Source organism: Olea europaea, chromosome 20 (assembly GCF_002742605.1).
Source record: "Olea europaea var. sylvestris chromosome 20, O_europaea_v1, whole genome shotgun sequence".
Taxonomy (NCBI): Eukaryota; Viridiplantae; Streptophyta; class Magnoliopsida; order Lamiales; family Oleaceae; genus Olea; species Olea europaea.
The window spans coordinates 3,579,135-3,597,901 of NC_036256.1; the positions used below are offsets into that span (position 1 = coordinate 3,579,135).

Below are 18,767 nucleotides of genomic sequence, written 5' to 3' on the forward strand. Positions count from 1 at the left end.
TCTCAGAACAATTATACTAATGTTGTTCTTCAATCTATGTGCTCTCAGCTCAATCATATCAAATCAAATTCCGAATCTGAGAATATTATTTCTCAAAAGGATTCTTCCAAAGAATCTAGAGAAAGTACTAGTAAAGATAAGAATTTGAATTTTTCAAAACCATCATCCTCTTCCTCTTCAATTTTCAAAAGTAATGATATTATTCCTCAATTTGGAAAATCTTCAACCCTTCAAACCAAAAGTGAAATTCTTTCTGAACTTGCTACTCAATTAAAAAATTTGTATAAATTTTCTTAATTCTTCAATTTTTTCCCAACTTAAAATCATAACACAAACACAACTCAAATTATTCAAAACATTTAAATCTAAAATAAAATGAAAAGAATATTCTCGATTAATCTTATGGAGCTGAAAACGGGCTATCGGAGATTGAACTTCAAAAATGTATTCCGACTGGCTATGGGTTGCCTGTCGTAGGATGGAGGAGTGGTTACTGTAGAGTAGGGAATGTTGTTGGTCTAATGGGAATGGCGTGGTTTAAGGTTGAAAATGGAGAAAATGTAGAAATTTTGTGAAGAGGAAGAAGAGAAAATGTGATCGTCTCGTGGGTTTGTATTGGGGTTAAATTTGTCAATGGTCACTCAACTTTATACATGGTGTCATCATAATCACTCAATTTGATTTTGTTTTACCATAATAACCCAATTTTATACTTAGTTTCACCATGGCTACTCAATTTTATTTTATTTTACTATAGCCATCCATTTTTATATATAGTTTCAACATGCCCAACCAACTTTTTTCACAATTTTCACTAATTTTAAAATGGTTAAAATAGTAAATTTGTATTATATATAAAAAATAAATTTAAAATAAAAACTTATTTTAAATAAATTTACTTAGAAAAATAAAATAAAAACTCAATTAAAAAAAGTTTTAAAAATAAAATAAAAACTTAAAAAGTTACTCAGAAAAATAATATGAAATAAAATTAATTTTTTTTTAAAAAAAAAACTTTCCTTTTAGAAAAATAATAAAAACTTATTAAAAAAAAGTTACTTAGGAAAATAAAATAATAACTTATTTTAAAATAATACAAAATTATCATTTTACCCCTTTCAAAATTAATGAAAATGGTGAAAATAAATTGAGTTGCCATGGTGAAATGTTATATGAAATTAAGTAGTCATGGCAAAACATTATATGAAATTGGGTGATTATGGTGAAATAAAATCAAATTGGATGACCATGATGATATTAAGTATAAAGTTGGATGATCGTGATGAAACAAAATCAAATTGGGTGACTATAATGAGCTCATTGGTGGATCTAATCCATTTGTATTGTAGGGTGGGGAGGGTATGATGTTTTTTAATTTTTTTTATACAATTTTTTCAATTAGTCAAATCATATTTATTGAAAGACATACAAGATATTTAAAATAGAATAATGTAATTTGTAAATAATTGAGTTATATAATGATTTACATACGGATGATGTTTTCAAAAGAGAGTAGCCAAGCTCCGTTTTTTTTTTCTTCATTTGGTTAAAAAAATGTAACTCAATCATATTTCACATCATCCATTTAGAAATTGTTATGTATATATATATGTAAACTATTATGTAAAGCATTAAAAGATAATATCTTTATAATTGAAAATCCAAACGGTGAACTATTGTGTATGTTTGACACCATTATACAAATTTTTTTTTGTCTACACAATCATTTTTAGCCCCCCGTTTGAGTCACATAATTGTAAAATTGAGAATAAAAAATATAATTGTTATGGCTCCATACAAGAGATAAAAAGTCAAATATAGGATTTGGTCTAATAAATAACGATCATATTTTTCATTTTAATAAGAAAATAATAAGGAGGCCTTAATCACAAAATAAAATGTTCTATATATAAATTCAAAATTTAATATTGAGAATTTTGGGTTTCAAAGGCCACAAAGTAGAGGCTAAAAATCGTGCAAATCCTATCCCGGTAAACTCCAAAACCGATACTAACCCCTAATCCCTACCTTAAAACTCCGAAGCAGACCCTCGAGAACGCAATCGAACTCGCAGAGTGAAATTGACAGCGGAGAACATGGTAGAAGCAGATGAACCAGCGGAAATCGACGTACCATTGAACCGAAAAAGTAAGTCAAAGAAGCAAAAAACTCGAGCCCGATACGCCGAAGTAGCCCGTAATACTGAACCCGCTCAATTTTCCGGCCCGACAGAAAAAATCAATTCTTGTACTACTTCACCAGGAATCATAACTTCAATTTTCGATTATTCAGTTGAAAATCACTTCAAAGCCGTTCATACAATATCCAAACTCTGTGGAGAGCCAGAAATAATTGGTTCTAATAAAACCGAAATTCAACGATTCTCCAATGCTATTACATTCTTGAGGTCATACTAATGATTTTCATTGTAAATTTGATATTTTTGGTTAATTGGAATGTAATTGTTGAGCCTACGTTGATTTAAGTAATAAGATTTGGATTATGATTTGATTGTAGAGAATGGAGGCATTTTTCTTACCCGCCAAGGACCATAAGATTTGCTTGTCAAAAAGAGAGAAATAGTTCCAAGGTTAAAGATGTAATAGGTGGGATTACCTTGCCTCAGTTTTCTGCTGCTACCGTTCCTAAGGCATGTTACATAATAACTTTGCACGTTACATGAAATTAGGGAAAAAAATTTGGAGTGAATTAAATAGTTTCTAACTGAATTGTTTTGAAATGCAGGAGGCACAGAATGGGGGAATGGTTGCAGGTTCTGAATCAAGGTACGTTGAGGAATTGGATTGAGATGTGCTATTGAAACATTTGAATTTATATCTATTTATTTTGTACTCACTGAAGCTTGCTGCAGCAAAGACTTTGTAATGTATGTTGGAGGCAATGTCTGGGCAGTAGACTGGTGCCCTAGAGCTGACCGTAGTTCTCTCAATCACATTAATTCTGAGGTATTTCAATTATTATTACTTATTTCTGTGACATTCTATGCTTATTCTTACTTTATTAGCTTTGAGAGGGTTCCCTTAGAAGTGTAATCAGAATGAATAACACAAGAACATGTATTAGGATAGTTTGAAGATGTTTTGATATGATAGCAAATTGTTGGATTAGTGAATCTCCTGCCACACAGAGAAACCTTAAAGAACTGAATTTTACTATAGCAAATTCAAAAAAATAAAAATAAAAATAAAAAAAATAAAAAATCGAATGGAACACATTCGTCTGTAGTTGTGCTTGACGTTTTATAACAATGCGCAGAAGGAAAGGGTTTCGATTATTCTTTATCATAGATAACCTCCAATAGATCATACATCTTGGAGTATTTATGTTATGAAAATTTCCCATTATTGATCGACTAGTAATTGCTGCACGGAATCTAAAACACTTCTAATTTTTAGGAATATATTTGCAGGGGATTCTATGCATACATCTGTTGGACCTTCTTGTCAAAAAAGCTTAATTTGTTTTAGATGATACACATTTGTTTCTATGAAATTAGCCTTCAACATGTCACTTGCGTGCAAACTGTATTCATTTACTTTCACAAAGGCCGGAGACATGTACACTTTCATAAATGGGCATTGGCAAAACTTGAATCTAGATTTCTATTTGCTTTGATACCAAGTTGAACCATCTCATCTAAAAGCTTATGTTGATAATATATTTATTTACCAAAATTTAGTCTTCAGCGGCATCACTTCTTTGTCTTTGAGAGTTCTTCTTTCAAATGAAAAGCACTTGCCTACATAGATGGTCTTGTAGGTAACTCAAATTTGGTTTTGGCTTCTGTTAAGGTTCCACTGAGAAGAACAAAATCAACAACTCTTTATTGAAATAAGATTGAAGTACAAAACTGTATTAAAAAAAAGGAAGCCTATAGAAGGCTGTAAACCAATAATGACTCCTCTCACTTTCTAATTGCTTGCCTATTAGTTCTCCCTACCCTCTTATTTATAAGCCTCTAGGTAACAACTTCTGTTTGTGTAACTAATTCAGTTGCTAGTGTTCCCGCCCATCTGCTCCCTCCAACTTCTTAGATCTTCTAGAATATATGTGTATGACGGGTGGTCTATCATCACCCCTGGGTTCGAAAGACACCTTGTCCTCAGGGTGGAGATTCGGAAAGTGATTAGAAATGGATGTTGTTGACTCCCAAGAAGCTTCTGAAACTGGAAACCCTTTCCATTTGATTAAGACTTCTTGCCCTGCTGGTGAACTTCTGGTGCCCAGGACCTGTTTTGGCTCTACAACCCATTCCATGGTGGTAGTTAAGTGTGGGGGAATCTGCTGGCATACCTCGTTTTCGCCCAGGGCCTTTTTCAGCTGTGAAACATGGAAAACAGGATGGATGGAGGCGGAGGAAGGAAGCTCCAGTTTGTATGCAACCAACCCAATACGTTTGATGATTTTGAAAGGACCAAAGTAACGTGGTCCAAGCTTCTCATTCGGTTTCCTAGCCAAGGAACGAAGGCGATATGGTCGGAGTTTAACATAGACCAAGTCGCCTTCATTAAAGTTGACTTGTCGGCGATGACGGTCAGCCATTGACTTCATCCTTGCTTGAGAACGTAGTAAGTGTGTTTTGAGCTCATCCAAGATTGCATCTCGTTCACTCAACTGCAGTTCTACCTCATTTACTTTTGTCGATTGGGACCCATACCGAACAAGAGGAGGAGGGTCTCTTCCGTAGACGGCTCGAAAAGGTGTGGTATTTGTGGAAGCATGATAAGTCGTATTGTACCAATATTCGGCCCAAGGCAGCCAGTTACTCCAACTTCGCGGTTTGTCATACGCAAAGCACCGTAGATAGTTCTCAACACATCGGTTTACCACCTTCGTTTGCCCGTCGGTTTGAGGATGGTATGCAGTACTTCGACAAAGGAAAGTACCTTGCAACCTGAATAGTTTCGACCAGAAGTTACTGACAAAAATTTTATCCCTGTCTGACACGATTGAACGCGGTACCCCATGAAGTTTGATTACCTCCTTCACAAAAATCCCTTCTACAAATTTCTTTATATCTTTCTTCATACCTTCCCAATATAAATCGCCTGTGATGCACTTGTAAGTGCGAAAGAACCCTGAATGCCCTCTCGCTGAGCTACTGTGGAATTCCAATAATAGGGATGGAATCACGGAAGAAGATCGGGGAAGGACTAGGCGATCCTTGTAAAGCAACTTGCCTTGCTCCAGTGAATAACGTGGGTGAGAGTCAAGGTCCTCTTGCAAATCCTTTTTAATCTTTGATAATTTGGAATCAGCCTCCACCTGTGCAGCTATTAACTGTACATCGATGACCCAAGAGAAGCTAAGAGCTGAAAGTTCAGGAGGCCTTTCTATTCGGGACAGTGCATCAGCAGCTTTATTGTTTGATCCTGGACGATATTGGATTTCAAATTCATAGCCCAATAGTTTGGCCACCCAATGTTGGAACTCGCTGGAATCACTCTTTGCTCCAGCAGGTACTTCAGACTCCGCTGGTCAGTTCGAATGATGAATTTTCGCCCCAATACGTAATGTCTCCATTTCTGGACAGACAACACAATGGCCATTAGTTCTCGTTCATACACAGATTTAAGCTGAGATTTTGCTGATAAAACTTGACTGAAGTATGCTAAGGGGCGTTGATTTTGCATGAGCACTGCGCCCAACCCATAACCCGATGCATCTATTTCTATGATGAAGGGCTGAGAAAAATCCGGAAGTGCAAGTACTGGAATTGTGGTCATCGCCTTCTTTAATTTCTGGAACGCTTCCTCTGCATCAGATTTCCAATTAAATGCGTCTTTCTTTAACTGTTGGGTGAGGGCCCATGCTATGGTTCCATATCTTGCCACGAACTTCCGATAATATCCGGTCAACCCCAGAAAACCATGGAGTTCCCTCAGGTTTCGAGGAGTGGGCCACTTCTCCATAGCTGCAATTTTACTCGGGTTAGCCGCTACCCCTTGAGCCGAAACCAAGTGTCCCAAATATTTTATCTGGTGCTGGCGAACATACATTTTTTGGCGTTCACAACTAGTTGATGTGATGCCAAAACCATGAAAACCAAATCCAGGTGTTGCTCATAGGATGCTTGGTCTTTGCTATAAATTAAAATATCGTCGAAGAATACAAGCACAAACTTCCTCAGATATTCTTTAAATACTTGATTCATCAGGGACTGGAAGGTTGCCGGCGCATTGGTCAATCCGAAAGGCATTACTAGAAATTCGTAATGCCCTTCATGGGTTCTAAATGCCGTTTTGCTAATATCTTCCTTCCTCACTCTAATTTGATGATATCCAGACCTCAAATTCAGTTTCGAGAACACCGAAGCTCCATGCAATTCATCCAGTAGTTCGTCTATCACAGGAATAGGGAATTTGTCTGGAACAGTGACCTTATTCAATGCTCGGTAATATATGCAAAACCTCCAACCTCCGTCTTTCTTTTTGACCAGCAATACGAGGCTTGAAAACAGGCTAGTGCTGGGTTGTATTAGTCTTGCAATTAGCATTTCCTTCACCAAACGTTCGATCTCATTTTTCTGAAAATGAGGATATCTATACGGCCGCACACTGACTGGTTCTGGTCCTTCTCTCAAAATGATGGAATAGTCCCTACTGCTGCTTGGAGGCAGCTTGCCTGTGGGATTAAAAACCTGAGAGTGGCGTTCAATGACCCTTGCTACTCCTGCAGGTAGGGTAGGGTTTATATTATCCCCTTCTCTCGTGGTAGTAAGACTACCCAACCATATTCCTTGCCCCTCCTTTTGCAGAACCTTAACCAAGGTTTTTAGTGAAATTCCGGATTTATTGAGCACTGGGTCTCCTTTGAGAGTTATATCTGCGTTCCCCACCTTGAACCGCATTGTTAATAATTTCCAGTCAACTTCCATCATCCCCAGACTGCCCAACCACTGCATTCCTAAGATCACTTCCGTACTACCAAGTTCTAGAGGAAGGAAATCCTCAACGATCCACAGGTTTTGAATTTCCAAGCCCACCCCCTTGCAAATCCCCTTGCCTCTTACTGATTCTCTAGTGCCCATCACTACCTCATAGTTAGTAGTGTTGGTAATAGGTAGTTCCAACTCATCGACCAGCCTGAGTGAGAGGAAATTATGGGTCGCGCCACAATCTATCAAAACAGTCACAGCTCACGAGCCCATCCTTCCCATCATCTTCATTGTTCCTGGTGTGGTCAACCCTACCACGGAGTTTATGGATAGTTCGACCTTGTCCGCTACTTCCACCGGTTGTTTTTCCTCCTGCGTTTCGAACCTCGGTTCCTCCTCATCGCCCTCCTGGACTAACAGAACCCTAAGTTCGTTATTCTTACATTGATGCCCAAACATGTATTTTTCATCGCACTTGAAACACAATCCCTTCTCCCTCCTGGACTGTAACTCTGCCTCCGTCAACCTCTTGGTCGGAAATTCTCGGCGAAGCGGTGACGGCTTTTCCCCCATAGTCACTGATTGGGTTGGAAAATTATCCAGCTTCTTCGAGCCACAACTGGAAGTAAGATAGTTGGGTTTTGAAGATTTGGACCCCCAAGTAACCTGGGCCGTTTTTAGTAACCGATTTCAGTCTTCCACTCGCTGGGCTATTTCCATGATATTTCCAAGCCCAACAGGCCTCAATAATCGGACCTCAGCCCTTATTTCGGTTTTGAGCCCATTCATGAAAGTACTTTCCAAGACCTCCTCTGAGAGCCTAATCAATGGGGCGGCCAATACTTCGAAGGTTCGTCTGAACTCCGCCACTGTCCCCTCCTGCCGAACTGCCAAAAAATTTTCACAGAGTTTTCCTTCCTGTGTTGGTCAAAAACGTCTCAAAAGATGATGGCGAAATTGCACCCAATTTTGAATGGGTTCCCTGACTTCCGTCCATTGTAGCTACGACAAGGTGTCCCCATCGAGGCTAACAGCTATCGCCCCTAATTTCTCTCGTTCCGACAATCCATTCACTTCAAAATACCTATCCATCCGGGTTGTCTCCGCTTAAGATAGGCATTTCTAATTTTCTGATTCGCCGCCAATCACCGCCTTCCCTGTTTGTACCGAAATTCACTATCTCCTCCTCGGAGCATACTTCGCCGGAGACTTCGGGCCATTTTCCTCTTTCTTTGGTGTCTTTAAGGCTTGTGATATCGTTGGATGCGATTTGAGGTGACTTTCCTTCCTTAGCAGCTCCCGATCCTTCTCCTTCACGAGGATCATTTGTTCCTGACCGAGGGAGTGCTAATGCTGCCACTGCCCTCTGGGTTGCTTCCATAGATTGCAGTATCTTGTTTATGTTTTGGGATAGATGTTCCACAGATTTCTCTAGTCCTGGTAGCCTCTGCAATTCCGATTTCACCTCTTCCATATCCTTTTCAACTGTCTCCATTCTGCTCTCCATCTTCTTCTGTGCCATCAGGATCAGCCGCTCTGATACCAAATGTTAAGGTTCCACTAAGAAGAACAAAATCAACAACTCTTTATTGAAATAAGATTGAAGTACAGAACCGTATTAAAAAAAACAGGAAGCCTATAGAAGGCTGTAAACCAATAATGACTCCTTCTCTCACTTTCTAATTGCTTGCCTACTAGTTCTCCCTACCCTCTTATTTATAAGACTCTAGGTAACTTCTGTTTGTGTAACTAATTCAGCTGCTAGTGTTCCCGCCCATCTGCTCCCTCCACCTTCTTAGATCTTCTAGAATATATGTGTATGACGGGGGGTCTATCAGCTTCTTGGTAAAGTTTCTTCCAGTTTGGATGTTAAGAGGCAGCATCTATTTTTCAAGGCAGCTCTATACTCACATAACTCATTTCCATATTAATTGTATTATCTTTAGGATTTTCCAAAAAAATGTCTATTTTCTTGATGTATTTCCTTTTAATGGAATCACACACTATGCCACTTTGGACTTTCTGATCTCCTTATTAACTTTAAAATGCTAGAAGAAACACAAATATTTTTGTGACCTTTGCGCCTTAATCATATCATCTTTTCCAACTCTCACCTGAGTTATTCTAGGTTGAATGGTTATTGGATTTTTAGTTACAACCTATGACATTGTGGAAAATGAGAAAGTTTGCTTTTTACATATTTGTAGTACATTAACCTTGTATTTTACTATCCATAATTGATGTTACAGTTCGTCGCTGTTGCTGCTCATCCACCTGAATCTACATATCACAAGATCGGTGTCCCTTTAACTGGCAGGGGTGTCATCCAGATATGGTGTTTACTTAATGTCTGTTCAGAAGATGCACCTTCTCAAGTGAATAAAAAGCGAAAATTGGGTACCAAGAAAAAGGAGAGAGTTAAGGCTAATGAATCAATAAAACTGCCAAGGCCAAGAGGGAGACCAAGAAAGAAACCTATAAATGAAAATGTGGAGAAGATCGACTCAGATAGCCAATATGTGCAATCTCTTGCAATTGAATACCTTGAAGATATATCTGGATTGTATTCTGTACAGAGGGCTTCTGCAGATACAAATGAACAAGTTGTCAGTGAATACTCTAGGACAAAACTTGACGATTCAGTAAATGCAAATGCATTGTTGATGGCTTCTCAGGTGAATAAAGAAAAGGAAACAGTTAAGGCCAATGAATCGACAAGATCACAAAGGCCAAGAGGGAGACCACGAAAGAAACCTGTGGAGAAGATTGATTCAGAGAGCCAATATGTGCAACCTCTGGCAATTGACTACCCTGAAGATTCATCCATATTACATTCTATAGAGAGCGCTTCTGCAAATACAAACGAACATGATGATTCAGTTAATGAAGATGCATTATTGATGGCTTTTCAGGTGAATAAAGAAAAGGAAACACTTAAATCCAACAATTCAACAAAACCTCAAAGACTACGAAGGAGACCACTAAAGAAACCTGTAAATGTACCTGTGGAGAAGATTGATTCTGAGAGCCAATATGTGCAACCTCTTGCAATTGAGTACCCTGAAGATTCATCTAGATTACATTCTGTAGAGACGGATTCCGCAAATACGAATGAACAAGTTGTCAGTGGAGACTCTAGAGCAAAACTTGTTGATTCGGTTAATGCAGATGCATTATTGTTGGCTTCTCGGGTGAATAAAAAACCAAAATTGGGTATCACTAAAAAGGAAGCAGTTAAGACCAACGAATCAACAAAATTGCAAAGGCCAAGAGGAAGAACAAGAAAGAAATCTACAAATGAACCTGTGGAGAAGATTGATTCAGATATCCACTATGTGGAAGCTCTTGCAATTGAACAACCTGAAGATTCATCAAGATTACATTTTGTAGAGATGGCTTCTGCAATTTCGAACGATGTTGCATTGCCTAGAATGATGTTATGTTTAGCTCATAACGGAAAAGTTGCATGGGATGTGAAGTGGCGACCATTTAGTGCTCGTGATTCTGAATCCATGCACAGAATGGGGTATCTTGCTGTCTTGCTTGGAAATGGAGCGCTAGAAGTGTATGATCTCTCATTTAATTTTATTCCTTTCTTTGGGTACATTTCTCTCAGCTTTAAATGCGAATCATTATTTTTTATGTTTTATTTTAGAAATAATTCCCTTTTATTAGTTTCTTGTACGTTTATACTCTAAAGGAAGTAATAAGATGTGGCAACTGTGACATAAAATAGTGACAGTGACATTCACGAGTCTCAGTTTCTTGTTGAAATCAATCTTGCAAAGATTATTCTGCTTATAGATTAAATGTAGTTCATCTCCTACTCAACTCCAGATGGCTGGAGTTTATTTTTAAAATAATAGGCACTCATATGTTATTTTTGTTGTTTTGAATTTGAGCTCTAGTTCTTGCTAGACGTGTCAATGGTGTATAATTTATAAGTTATCTTTATCAGCAATCAACAAATGCCACTTGAAACTGCTTAACTTGCATATGATTATTCGAGGGCACATTAATTTTATTTATTTTATTTTATTTTATTTTTAGTGTGTGATCGATATGCATGTAATGCTTATTTAGGCATAGATCTTATGCTAGTACATTTTCCAAATTGTTTCCAAAGTTGTTTTGCCGTGGTTTTTAACTTCGAAAGTTGTCATCATTTGACTATCAATCTGCAAATAAGTGATAGTGTCAAACCTCCCATAATCCTTGTGTGATTTTGACTAGAATATGATCTTTGTTGCTTTATGGTTGTAATTGATATTATTTTAGTGACCTCAATCTCACATCGCCTGGGGAAGGAAAATAGGACTGATTTATAAGTGAAAGATGGCACCCAATTGGTATGAGGCCTTTTGGTTGAAAGTCCAAGAACAAAACCGTGCAGGCCAGGCCAAAGTAGATAATATCATACCAAGTGGACTAGCTTTTATTTGGGCTTCCCCAAATTGTTATCCTTGATCCACTATGCTTTTATCTTTCATGTTGCTTTCTCGCAATCCTTTTACCAAAGGTGTTTCTTTCTAATATCCCACTTGCCTAATGCAGGTGGGAGGTTCCTTTTCCTCGCACAGTTGAACTTATATATCCTGCTTGCCAAAAAGAGGGTACTGATCCTCGGTTCATCAAACTGGCACCAGTATTCAGATGTTCAACGCTAAAGTGTGGTGATAGGCAAAGGTAGTGTAGCTGTTGATATATTTTCTTTTATTATCAATGCGTTACTTAAAACATGTTGCCATGGAGAAAATTTATGTACTCTGTTGGTTTGATAAAATAAATTCCAAAGTTTCTGCAGAGACCTAATTCTGTGAAGAAATTTGGTGATTATATTGGAACAAACTATAGCCTATTTTCACAAACTTTAGCCTATTTTCATATTTTGTCATTGTTGCAAGTTCTGCATTTTTTTATTGTGTATGGTAGGTGGATGATTTCTGTTTCATTTATCCTTAGGCGTGTGCCGGATGGGGGTAATGGTAGGATGGGGCACTAGACTTGTGATTGTTAGCTCGGATACTTTAAGCCCTTGTTTGGGGCTCCATTTTAACCGAAGTGTTGGGGGGGGGGGGGGGGATGAGTTTTTGAATAGTGATTTTTTTTTTGGAGAATGTATGGTTAAAATGATAAGGAGAAGTCTTCAATTTACGTGTAATATTATTTTATGGGAACAGTTGAAAATGAGTTTTGAAAAAATGTGGTCCAAACATAGGCTAAAATAATCCTGTAACGTGCAAATTTGTTCTTCAGCATGGAGAACCATGCATGTGGTAAAATATATTAAGCTAGTGAGAAATCCATTATCATGTTTATGTCCTTGATGCAATTCTTAAGATATGCAGTTGTGTTAGGTGCTTATTTTTGTAGAAGTCCTGCCCTGAATATGCTAACAATGCTCAAATTGATTACGCCACTACACATTGATTTTGACAGTGTATACTTGATTCATGTCAACCAAGGTTTACTTTAAATTTGTTTTCGCCTTGAAATTGAGATTTACATCTGGATCATATTTGCATTATTTACCTTGGTTTATGAATTTGTGAGTCCATAATTTGTAAATATGGCCCCGTTTGATTCCCATAGATTGAGAATGAAAAATATAGCCGTTACGGGACCCACACAAGAGATAGAAAGTCAAATATGATGGCTTGATGTGATGGATACGGTCATATTTTTCATTTTTGTGGCCAAAGAATGGGAATCAAACGGGGGCTATATAATATTCTAGGATGTTAAATATTGATATTTTGAAGATTAGATACTTTTAAATGCATACTTTTCTTCACAATCTTGTGATTTGTTTCTCATTTGATTTCTAACTCATGTACTGTGAATCTTTTCTTCACAGTATTCCTTTAACCGTGGAGTGGTCTACATCCGCTCTGCATGATATGATTCTGGCTGGATGTCATGACGGAGTGGTATTCTTTCTTCTTTACTCTTTCAAACTGAATGCAATTGGTCATAATTCATGTTTCATATTAATGAGGAAAAAGGTACATCGCTTGCCTTTTGTCCTCTTAGAGTTCCACTTGTCTAAAAACAATATGTTAGTTTCCTGCAGCAAAAGATTATATTTTAGCTGAGCTGGTTAGCCCAGATCTAAATTAACTTTGTCCAGTGATTCTTTATTTATCATTAAGATTTCTATTCTATCTTTCTGTAAATTCAGGTTGCCTTGTGGAAATTTTCAACGACCGGATCATCAACTGGTATTGACAACTTGGGAACCTTTTCTTCTAAAATGTAGTTGCTGATATATGAAAGCTGTTGTTTCCATTAAAAATGGGTTCCATAACAGTTTGTTATTGAAATTGAGAGAGGTGTTTAGTCTCAACCTCTTCAATTTTCTTAATCTGCAGACACCAGGCCGCTGCTCTGCTTCAGTGCAGATACAGTTCCTATTAGGGCTCTTGCTTGGGCTCCAGTTCAAAGGTTAGTGATTCTTGATGAGCATTTTCCCTTTTACTATTATTTAGATTAGCATCATTAAGTGAAAGAGATTCATGTCATATGCATGTGTATGTACAATGGTCTGCAATGTAACCTCAGGGAACTTTGTCCTGATAGATTCCTGAGGAACTTAGATACTCTCACCGAAATATATCGTGGAGAAAATTGTAAGAAACGAAGTCTCACATCTCCTGACATCCAAACCAATGACTTGATCCTGTCAAATCTGCTGACGTTCTCCAGCCAGACCTTCTTCAATAATTCATCCCAATTGACAACCGGCCTTGGATGGGGAGGGGATTTCATATTTTGAAATATCCTTAAAAAACAGAGTGAAAATAGAGTGGAGAAATCTTGCCCTAGCCAAGATATAGATGAATAATTTAACCACTAACTTCCTTTGGTTAGCTTATGCAGGCACATTTTGAAAGTCTTGTTTGTCCTTTATTACTTCTTTCGATCAATGACAATCATCTTTTGTTGCTCTCTCAAAGTCATTATATCAAAAAAATGTTGATCATGAATCACGATGCTAATGAGTTACAATATTTCCTTCTCTATTTATTTTACCATGTACAGATGCGTTTTCCTTTTTGTATGAGCTAATTTCAATATAAAGTATGTCCAAATTTGCAGTGATTCTGAGGGCGCGAATGTTATTGTCACTGCTGGTCATAAAGGCTTAAAGTTTTGGGACATACGGTACGTAGGTTATGTGCACATCTTATGTTTTGCGTTACTTCAATCTCCTCTCTCCTTCTCTAGTGGTTGTTCTGCAATTTTATTTTTCTGGAGGAAGTTCGTTATACATTTTAACTACAAATTGTTTGGGATGAAATCGCATACAACTTGAGATACTAAAAGTTAGGAACTCTTGGCAAAATATATTTTGATGTGCTCCCAACGTGCATGTTTTGTTGAATAGCTGGTCAACAATATATGAGCTCAAATAATCGTGCATTTACTTACACTAAAGTCCAATTCGGTGAAAATTATGAAATTAAGGTCGCCAAGACACCATACGACAACAACAAACAAATCAAGACTTATTTGCAGTAATTTGGGTAAAAAATAAGAGGGCATAGTGAACGTGAGAGAGATAGACTGCAGACACTTCTCAATATGAATCCCTATGGCTATGGTCATCACGTACCTCTCAAACTGCCTAAAAAACTAATTTAGCATATGAACAATATATATGTAAAAGTTGGGGAAAACAAATATCTAAATGTAACGTAAATGTCCAATAATTTTTCATGACTAATTGACACAGATGAGAGGTAATTGTGAAGTCATTAGAACGTTTCAACGAAGGAACTAACTGGATTTTCCGGGTCCACTAGTCTTGGTCGTAACAATTTTTCCTGTTAATCAATTCTTGGAAACACTTGTGCTCATGCCGTATGGCATACAAACGATTCCGCAGCTGCTGCATGTTCCAACCATGATCGGAGTGGAGGTTGAAAAGAGAATTTACTTTCTCCCAGTCGACCTTCTTGAAATGCTTGCCATAATAGTGGCCTTCGGCTATGGCTGTTTCACTAGCCATTTAAGAAAATCTTGTCCACCGAATATGTTTCTTTATCTTGGTAATGGACTTGTGTTGAGCAGCGTAAAGGAGCTAGACTGGGCATCGTAATTCATTTGCAATGGTGAAAAATGTAATCGATGGATTTTTGGTCTATAGTATTGTGGACGGAAAAAATGACGGGACGAACAGTAACGCAAGTTGAATGTGCGTACATATCTGCAGGAAATAAGGATCCATTTGAGGAGTTACTAGCCGAAGGTCCTCCAGTTCAATAGTGTTCATAGGTATGGAGGCTCCTCTGTTTTTCGATCGACGATTGGTTGGGATCTTCCCCACTGTCTCGTTAACACGTGAAGGGCGGCGGGTTGAAACAGGAAGTGGAACACAAAATCAACCTTTTGCACAATGTTGGAGCCTATTTCGTTCTATTTCATTGCCTGTCGAGTTCGGGAATGAAGCAATTTTGTGATGGGTCAAAAGGTAACGGTTGAAAGGTTGTGGGGAGTGTGTGTATGCGATTGTTGGGGGTTGGTGGATAAATGAATTGCAGGAACAGTGGGGAGAGTAGAAAAGGAAAAGTTAAAAGAGAATTTTGTACAATGCTATGTCACGTGGGTTTTAGATGAATTGGCAAGCAACGATTAGATTTTTTATACAATAGAGGTAAGAAATGGCAACCTAACAGGCCCCAAACATTACTGACAATTACAGTCTATTCATTTTCTTTTTCCCTTTCGCCTATTAATTTTTTTTTTGGGCTCGTTTTTGGTGTTACATCACAGAGGCTGTGTTACAATATAAATGTGTGATGGTACGGTTTGTCATGGTGAAAATCAATGCATGCATCTTCTTTTTCCCTACATCTCAGGGTTTGTACAGTTTTAGGACAAGTTCACCTTACACATCATTTCATACTTAAATACTACAACTTACATAATGTCTATAAAATGCATGTCACGTGAATACAATTGACAATGCAAAACTAGTCTACTACACTTAGTTTGAAATTTTTATTCGAATTATCTTCACAAAGTAGTTGGTAGTTTTTTTCACAATTGTTGTCATGGAAGGTGAGGATCCCGATTGTGAAATTGAACCAGCTTCCGACTCCGATGAAGATATCAGAGAGCTTCAGTTTTTCAATGAACTCGTTCAGGACATAAAGGAGTGGCTCCATTATTGTCAAATAGCGCATTCTGATGCGAGAAGATAATACCGCGAATAGCAGTGTCAAATTCATAGATTTCCTTATGAAATGGCCATACGTTTACGTTAGAGGTGATGGAAACACCCGACGGCAAATTGAACTTCCAGGAGTTCCGAATGTACCACATATGTCGTGAAATTAACATTCACTTCTTGATGAGTATGGTGTATAAGGTGGGTAGCAATTCGACGTATATGAGCAAGTTGGTATGTTCTTGTCCATCTTAGCACATGGACAGGGATACAGACAAGTCCAAACACATTTCAATCATTCGTTGCAAACGATGGACCACTACTTCAAAGAGGTTCTATGTGAGATGCTGGCTTTCTCTACAAGTTTAATAAGACATATCTAAATTATAATGATCGTGCTAGCTATCATAGATTGGATATGAACAAGCATCGATTGTTCGATGAGATTGACGGGACGTACGTTCAGGCTATTTTGCCACACCATGAACGAGTTCATTTCATAAGTCATAAAAGGATACCAACACAAAATGTGTTGGCTGCACTTTAATTTATGTTTTACTTTTGTGCTAGCTGGTACAATCAATAATACATACGATGTGCAAATCTTAGCTAGGGCTACCCATAGCCCAGACATTCACTTCTCACAACTCGTGGTGATAAGTTTTATATGGTCGACTCAGGATTTACACACTATCTTGGGCATATGGCACCATACAAGGGATTGAATATATTGTATCATTTTCAACAGTTTCGTGATAAAGCATCAGATCACAGGCGTAGATTTCGGAATGCTTGTAAGGTTTAATTACCAGCACTCATCATGTCCAAATGTTATTGAACGTGCATTCGGAATCTAGAAAAATAGGTGGAAAATTTTTGACCGTATGCCCAACTACCCATTTCCATCCGGTCGCAGTTATTGTAGCCACAATGGATATTCACAACTTCTTGCGAGTGAATCATGTGGTTGACGAGCCATTCACGAAGGTAATGACAGATCCTACTGCCACAAAGGTGGAGCTACTGAATGACTACGATGAAATAGTAGCTGAATGAATGCTTCAGAAAAGCCTAGGAGCAAGTTGGACAGACTAAGTGATTATATGGCTCAATTAGAATGAAAATTCGTTTGCATTGTTGCAATTTGAATTTCGATAACTTGCTCTACGTCCGTGTTTTCGAATAATATGTGAAGATAAATTGTTGTTGTAATTGTTAAATGTAGATATGGGGGAAAACATTAGTTAATTTTTTTTTTAGAAAAGGTTATTGCTGACGAGGACATGGTGGCTATTACCAACACATTTAGTTCTTGATCAGTTATTTATGTATTGTGTGTGCATTGGGTGGCGTGCAAACTTTCTTAATGGAAAAGTCCAAAATGTCGGTAAGTAAAGCCAAATGAGGGGTAGAAATGGAAAAGACAAAACCACTTATCATTTCACTTTGCATTTCATATTATGGGACCCGGTGATGTGATAGGAAGAATGCATTTTTTGGTAAAAAATGGGAAACAGACACGCTAAAGAAGAAAAGAGGATTACAATTTCAGTCTCTTAGAATCCACGTCTCTATTCTTTCTCTATTCTATGAGAAGGGGTCGCTCTAGTAAAGATATAGGGAGGAAACATTAGGTTGATATGCTACATTCGTGTCGATATATCTGATAGAATCTCTCTCTAGCATGCACCATAGCACTTCCCTAGGAACCCTATCTTACACTTTTATAGATCAATAAAAATCATTTGAAGGTCTGTTTATTTCTCTATGTCTCCATCAATCTCCTAAGCAAGGAAATGGATACATATTGTCTGTTTATTTCTCTATATATCTCCATCAATATCCGAAGCAAGTTAATGGATCCATACTAGATATTCCCGGCAGGAAATCAAATTTATTTTTTGAAACCTTTGAATTACACTGTAATCTATGTTTGGTCACCTTCTCCCATACTTTTAGAGTATGGTGCATGAACTTGATACCTCTATAATTTGAACAATTTTGAATCTCCCCTTTATTCACAGGCACCGTAATGCGGTTTCTTGATTCATCTATCATGAGAGACCATATATGATGTCAAATAGTCGTATATGTTCTAATGGGATCCGCAAACTCATGTGTCCATATTGATTTGAAATCTCAACGTATTTAATAATAAGTTCTCTAGCACTCCAGTTGCTAACCTTACAATGGCAAACATAAACTATTGATTTTCAGATTTAAAACATTGAATTAGATACTCATGAGACAATATGATTGAAATATTCTGATCATATTTAATGTGTGATGTTGAGTGGATCTTGGGGATCTGTCAAACTCTATTGAGGACAGGAATGTTAGCTATACTAGAATCCTGGTCTTCCCAACTAGCACTACTAGAATCCTGGTGTCCCCAACTGAAGCGCAATGAAGAGGATGGGAAGTTCGGAAAATGTTTAGATGACGTAGGTGTTTTATGGTGATAAAATAATCGATAAAATATTATAGTATAAATGAAGAGACGAAAAGTGTTATGGTATCTATGTGCAAGTATAAAGGAGATATTAATATGTACTAACTATAGAAAATTAGAAATCTTAAATATGAGATATGGGAGGGTGTGATGGAGCATAAGCTACTCTCGGAGAGCTAGTTGGTTTTATGCATAACTAGTGGAAGCCCCCATTTACCTGTTTCGAAGTGTACCTTAGCTGCCTC

General features: G+C 37.6%; 1 protein-coding gene across 3 annotated transcripts in view; it reads left to right on the forward strand.

Moving 5' to 3' along the window:
- Positions 1-1,952: 1,952 nt before the first annotated feature.
- The window catches only part of LOC111369428, a 23,318-nt gene continuing 6,503 nt past the window's right edge, over positions 1,953-18,767 (forward strand). For 2 of the 3 annotated variants that reach the window (XM_022990939.1, XM_022990940.1), the window contains exons 1-10: positions 1,953-2,407; positions 2,518-2,650; positions 2,746-2,786; positions 2,873-2,966; positions 9,148-10,463; positions 11,453-11,584; positions 12,756-12,828; positions 13,080-13,119; positions 13,270-13,342; positions 13,997-14,062. In XM_022990939.1, coding sequence (XP_022846707.1) covers positions 2,097-2,407; positions 2,518-2,650; positions 2,746-2,786; positions 2,873-2,966; positions 9,148-10,463; positions 11,453-11,584; positions 12,756-12,828; positions 13,080-13,119; positions 13,270-13,342; positions 13,997-14,062 — 2,279 coding nt within the window. In that variant the 5' untranslated portion in view covers positions 1,953-2,096. Of the gene's footprint in view, positions 2,408-2,517; positions 2,651-2,745; positions 2,787-2,872; positions 2,967-9,147; positions 10,464-11,452; positions 11,585-12,755; positions 12,829-13,079; positions 13,120-13,269; positions 13,343-13,996; positions 14,063-18,767 lie in introns of those variants that run through there. The other variant, XM_022990941.1, reaches the window with a different exon arrangement.